Here is a 6,583-nt window from a genome sequence, read left to right as displayed (position 1 = left end):
ATCAGAATAAGTTTTAAATTATATGGTCCAAAAAAATACTAATAAATAAACAAAAAAGTAATTACAACCTGGAAAAAAGGATGAATTATACATCCCTTAAAAGACAGATGGCCTACAGTACAGACCTTCAAAATGAACTCTATATATATATAATGCATGCCTTGTAGCACCATCACATCCCCCCCTAAATTACAGAAACATGACACCCCAAAACCTCATGCTCCTTCCTCTTTCAACCCCTAAATTATCCATTGGATGTCCAATACTAGATCACTGCTTGGGGGGTGGGATACCCTGCAAGTCCATAACAGAATTAGTAGGGGAGAGTGGTTCTGGGAAGACGCAGCTTTGTCTCCAACTTACGGTACGAGCTCAGCTCCCACCCTCACATGGCGGACTAGGGGGCTCCTCCGTCTACATATTCACAGAATTCAGCTTCCCATTTCGTCGATTGCAACAACTAGGCAACCTTTATCATGCATCATACCCCAACTTAATAAGGTTGGAGCCATTGGAAGACATATATGTTCATGGTGTTCATGATGCTCAAGAACTCATCCATGTCCTTGGAGACATAGAAGCATTTATTGCCATTGATCACACCCGCCTACCTGTGAAACTCATTGTCATTGATTCCATTGCTGCATTGTTCCGATCACAGTATCAGACAACACCGGCAGATTTGAAACGGCGGTCTGAAATGTTCTTCAACATATCTGGGACATTGAAGGGTTTAGCAAATAAGTTTGGGTTGGCGTTGGTTGTCACCAACCAAGTGGTGGATTTTATTGGGCCACATGATGGAGTGAATGGGGTGAGGTTGGGAAACTTGGAGTCCCTGGACACATCAGGCAGACGGGTGAGTCCAGCTTTGGGATTGGCTTGGGCACATTGCATAAATTCAAGAGTGTTCTTGGCAAGACATGAGCAATCTATTGAGGTTGACATTCGTAATGCTCTTTCAACAAGTATATGCAGTCAAACACACAGGACATTTCACCTTGTATTTGCCCCACATCTGGCCTATGCATCGGCCGAATTTGTAATAAAAAAAGAAGGTATAGTCGGAGTATCACAGTAACTATGTAATATAGGAATTCTAAGAACTTTAATGTTTAGGATCCATTTGGAATTACATTCCAGTCCCTTTAATTTCCCACTGAAATTATAATAGCAATCTGGAGGCAATACCGGTACAATAAAAGGTCAATATAATAGCAATCTGTCAGCAATACAGCATGCTGTAGCAATGCAACCCAAATAATGCAAATTTAAAAGAATTCCCATTCACCATAACACGAAACCCACCACAAATAAAAGTAGAGTTTACATGACCTACTAAACATTCCAGTCCCATTAATTTCGCACTGAAATTATAATAGCAATCTGAAAGCAATACCGGTACAATAAAAGGTCAATATAATAGCAATCTGTCAGCAATACAGCATGCTGTAGCAATGCAACCCAAATAATGCAAATTTAAAAGAATTCCCATTCACCATACCACGAAACCCACCACAAATAAAAGTAGAGTTGACATGACCTACTAAAGCAACACAAATCATATTGTCTAAGCTACATTGCGCAATGGAATATTGCTTTTACAGGTGCTTTTATTGTGGCCTGCGGAACCGCACCTTGAGCACTTTCTTCTAATGGTGCCCTCTCCTTGCGAGGGAATTCTTAACTTCTTTCGTCTGCCTGGCATGACCCTTGCCATGGGAGGCAGCACAACTCGACTTCGAACATCTTCAGGAGTATCCCACATTCCGTGAGGTTGTACCGGGTAGATGCTATCCGAATAAGCATCCATCCAGGTTTTCCGAGTGTAATACCGAGAAGCCTTTGTGTATACACTTACTTTCAAGAAGCGGCAAACTGCAACTACATGCTTGCAAGGTAGCTGCTCAAGCTGAAACTTTCTACAACTACAACTGTTGTTCGTCAAATCTACGAGGCCGTCCATATCACCGTCCAAAACATTGTACTGTGCATTATTAACTTTAACCACATTCATCCTTGCAGCATCCTCCAACCTGTTCCTCAACTTCTTCTCTCCAAAATTGGGGCACAATGTTGTTGTGCAATTCAAAGCCAACTCACGACGTTCGGTGAACCATTTCACAAGGAGATTAACAATTTCCCCTAGCAAATGAACCACTGGCAGCATTCTTGCAAACCTAAGGACTGAGTTGATTGACTCCGCAATATTTGTTGTCATTACATTGTAGCGGCGTCCATCCATGTGAGCTCTAGACCACTTATGTAACCCTGCCTCTTCAAGATATTGAGCAACATGTTCCTTTCGCTTTATCTTGCGAAAATGACAATCAAATTCAGCAATGGAATAAGATTTCGCAGCCTTCTCAAAGTGCATAAGTATGTGATCACGCTTTTTCAACTTGCAAGTGCGTTTCATGTTCCCCTTCATATGATAAAAGCATATGCCATGTTGTGCAGTTGGAAAAATTTTGTTCCACACATTCTCTATGCTAACATTGCGATCAGAAATAATAACAAGATTGGGACACTCACCAATGGCTTCATGAAGTTTAGTGAAAAACCAATGCCATGATGCATCCGTCTCCAAATCCCCGATCCCAAAAGCAAGAGGATATATATTTCGATTACCATCGAATGCATTTGCTACAAACATAACACCCTTGTACTTGGATTTTAAATGAGTGGCATCCACGGCTATCACTGGGCGCATGGAAGAACGGAACCCTCTAATACATGCGCCAACCGCCATAAATAAATACACAAAGTGATTGTTCTCATCAGTTCGGATGTGTGTTTTTGTGCCGGGATTCATACGCTCCAATTCATAGCAATAAGCTGGAAGGATATAATATGCCTCCTCCGCTGATCCTCTAATGGACAATAGAGCTAACTCCCTTGCTTTCCAAGCTTTCGAATAATGGATGGTGCAACCAAAGTTGTGTTTCACATCTCTCATAATGTCACTTGGTGTGTATATTGTCCGACAATCCTTCAACTTCCTTTTAAGTGAAGTGGCTACAAGTGCTGCGGTTGCTTGACGATGCTTGTCACTTACGAACCTCAAATCACATTCATGGACAGTTGTACACCTCACAATCATGAAGCTGTATTCTCCAATTCTCGATGCTCGGACCCGCCATGGGCATGGACGTTGACAACAAACCACAAGCAACCTCTTAGTGCAAGAAAATTGCACCTTAAATTCAAAGTGGCCTCTTAATGCCGTCAACCGTAACTCCGTCAACAATGCTTTCTTACTAGAGAAAATTTGCCCAACTGTAATTTTCGGATTCCAATCGCTTCGTGAAAACCCGCTGTCCAAATATGCTTCTTCATCATTTACACCGACTGCATTATACCGATTTTGTTCACCCATTTGACTCCAATAATGTTGACGAGTGGGTTCAGATTCTCCTCCTAAACGTATTTTTGGCAACTGGGCAGCTGTGTTCAAGCACCCCAAATTAGGAGGGGCAGAGTACACTGACACTTCATTTCTTTCAGTACCATTATCACCACCATGCATCTCCTCCACCTCGCTAAAATCAATCATATCCATAAAATCTGTCCCTACTTCACCTCCCAAATCAGTGACATTTGTATTATTCCAAGTTACTTCATTGCTTTCAACAATGGCAACTGAAGAATGACCCATCCGACTACTATCTGTCGTGATATGCATACTATGAACTACATCATTTGTCAGTCCTTTATCTTCTATACTCACGAGTAAGGGAGCTAGTTTTGAAGGTGTTACCTCGGAATTGTACTTCATAAAAAAATTGACATCATCATCGTCCTCAATCTTTATGTGCTTCCACTCATTCGAGGCCACCAAAACTGAGAATTTTAAGCAAACCTTGTCTTCCCTGCTGTTTGTATTACCAATCTGATGCACACGGTCCAACAGTTCAGCAAAATTGATGGTCCGTGGAACTATTAAGCCTTTTGAGTCACCCCCTTCGTATTTGCACATCTTCTTCGAGGTGACCCATTTTCCATTGTAGCACACGAGAATAACAATTGTCTCCATTTCTGACCATGACAAAACAACATTTCATTCACACAATATAACCACAATAACCATACAATACAATAGCAATATAACCACAATATAACAGCAATATATAGGCAATATAATGGCAATATAACAGCAATACGACTGTAAAATAAGAGGAACACATCAGAATCACACTATACAGATCTACTACATCAAATAGAAATTCCCAAGTTTCAAGATTCACATATCCAGACCAATCTAAATGCAATTGGTACAAACCCAGATGAATGAGCATGAATATTCAACAAAACCTAACCCAAATAAATTAAAGCCAAAACGAATTTAACACAAACCCAAACAATCAAACTATAACCCATTTCACATAATACTGATATTAAGAAAATAACCATCAACACTACCTTTTCGAGGTCGGCAATCCAGTAGAGCTTCAAGGTTGCAAGCAGCTATTCAGAAGACATAGCTAAAGGGAGGGGTTCGCGATTCCAAACAGAGAGCAAGAGATCAAATAGGGGAGAAAGGGACATAACGAAGCTAGAGAGAGACAGCTGCGCTATGAGAAACAGAGCAAAGAGAGAGACAGAGAGAGAGCCAAGAGAGAGAGAGCCAAGAGCGAGAGAGCCAAGATAGAGAGAGCCAAGAGAGACACAGAGAGCTGTGATAGACAGATACCAAAGAGAAAGAGAGCTGTGCCAGAGAGAGAGAGAGAGAGAGCTGTGTGAGCTTCTTCTCTCCAAAATTTCTGAACTTGTGAAAATTCAGCAATAAGTGGGCAATAATTTTATATTTATAGGTGATAGTTGTACAAAAATTGGGAAAGGATGGTATTTTTAATTAAAATTATGAAATGGGTGTCATTTAGGGCTATTTCCCTTGTTTTTTTTTATTTCACTAAAAAGGGCAAGGGTAATGGACAAATACTATTCACTTTACTTTATTTTTTATTTTTTTTTATAATTAAACAATTAATTTTGATAAGCTTTTTGGATTAATTTTTCAGTTGTAATGTGTCAATATTTATTATAAAATTATCACCTAAAAATTTAGATAACATTTTCGGATAAAATTTTTAAATTAAATTGTCGGTTGTCACATGTCCATATTTATTATAAAATTCACATATCACTCATCATACAATTGAAATACCTACTCACTCATCATACAATTGAAATACTCCTGCTCCTCATAGTCTAACACAATAGAGTACAAGGACAAATCAATCATTGGCAGAGGCCGTTCCACCGGATCACGACGTTGGGGAGTATTTTTCTTCAAAGGACGTAATGTGCCATTATTTCCAACACATAACGCACCACTGAAATCGACTGGGGCATTGTTCACTTGAGAAGCTATGTGTAATGGTTTTCCTCTTTTTTGTTTTCCTTTGAATAATCTATTAAAAAAAATGGAAATGCAAGAAATATATATATATATATATAAATGACATTAAATTGAATAAAACATCATTTTTTTTTTGCCTCGTCGTTAAGATTTTAACCTCTTCGAATGTTTGTCCACGACCCTCCAGCTTTGATGGAAGAGGCCATTTGTATTTTTGCACAAATGAAATTTTGTAGTAGAAAATTTGGTGTGGAAAGTGAAAAATATTGGAAGGAGATGAATTTGTATGAAGATTTGGTGTGGAAAGTGAATAAATGGTTATGTATTTATAGGGAAAAAAATCCATAATTTTTTGGTTTTCTTTTTTTGAAAAATTGGATTTTAAAATTTTTTTATTTTGCAATTTTTGTAGCCAAAAAAAATCAACTTCGTCGGATTTCTGGACAAAAACCAATTGGAGCGTCCGGGAAGCGCCACGTGGCTTCTTCCCTTTGGGAGCTGTTAGCGCTGACGTCATGCGTTCACGTGCTAACGGCAAAAAAAATTTGATTTCAACTTGCTAACGTCAGCGTGATGTCATGCATGACGTCATCTACTTCGGGTTAGAGCCCAGTCAAGAATTGCCCTTGGGCTTGCCCGGGCTTCAGTCTGCTCGCTGGAGGGTGGAACCTGGGCTTGGGGGGCCTGTTGCCCGAGTTTGGGTGGTGCGTTGCACTTGTTCTTATGATAGCGTTTTGGGTTTTCTTCACTGCGTTCTTTCCCATTGTTGTTTGTTATCTCGCGAATCAAGGTATGCCAAGTGTAAAAGTTACTATTTCACATAAGTTTTTCTGCTACATTACTAGTGATTCCAGGTGGAATGTCATATGTAATCACGATGTTATGATAGTTGATTTTTTTTAATGAAAGTATTTTTGCTCGACGCTTCAACTCAATGTGTACCCTCATTGCTCTCTTAAAAACTTGAAACATTTCTATAACTATAACCATAGCTAACTCTCTATTTTCAATTTTTTCAAGTATTTGAAAACAAAAATTTAAGTCAAATAATAATATATATATCCGTATTTTTTTTGGTAATAAAAAAATTGTCTCTTTCTCTTTCCCCCTTGCCGACACACCCTACCACTAGGGATCTATTCTCTACAGCCACCCTAGCCACCATTCACTTGTCCACCTTATTCACCCTCCACCACACTCCCCACAACAACAACCACCCAC

The 6,583-nt window shown here is 39.4% G+C and overlaps 1 protein-coding gene across 1 annotated transcript; it reads left to right on the top strand.

The window, feature by feature from the left end:
* LOC109949674 (DNA repair protein XRCC3 homolog) lies at nucleotides 7-1,081 on the top strand. Its single transcript, XM_020565768.1, has one exon. The coding sequence runs from the start codon at nucleotides 200-202 to the stop codon at nucleotides 1,079-1,081; it is 882 nt and encodes a 293-aa protein (XP_020421357.1). The 5' UTR covers nucleotides 7-199.

This window comes from Prunus persica, chromosome G6, assembly GCF_000346465.2.
Source record: "Prunus persica cultivar Lovell chromosome G6, Prunus_persica_NCBIv2, whole genome shotgun sequence".
NCBI lineage: Eukaryota > Viridiplantae > Streptophyta > Magnoliopsida > Rosales > Rosaceae > Prunus > Prunus persica.
This window is presented reverse-complemented; position numbering and strand designations above follow the sequence as displayed.

Coding starts and splice junctions, on each gene's coding strand:
- LOC109949674 (XM_020565768.1), top strand. CDS start 200: ATGACACCCCAAAACCTCATGCTCCTTCCTCTTTCAACCCCTAAATTA.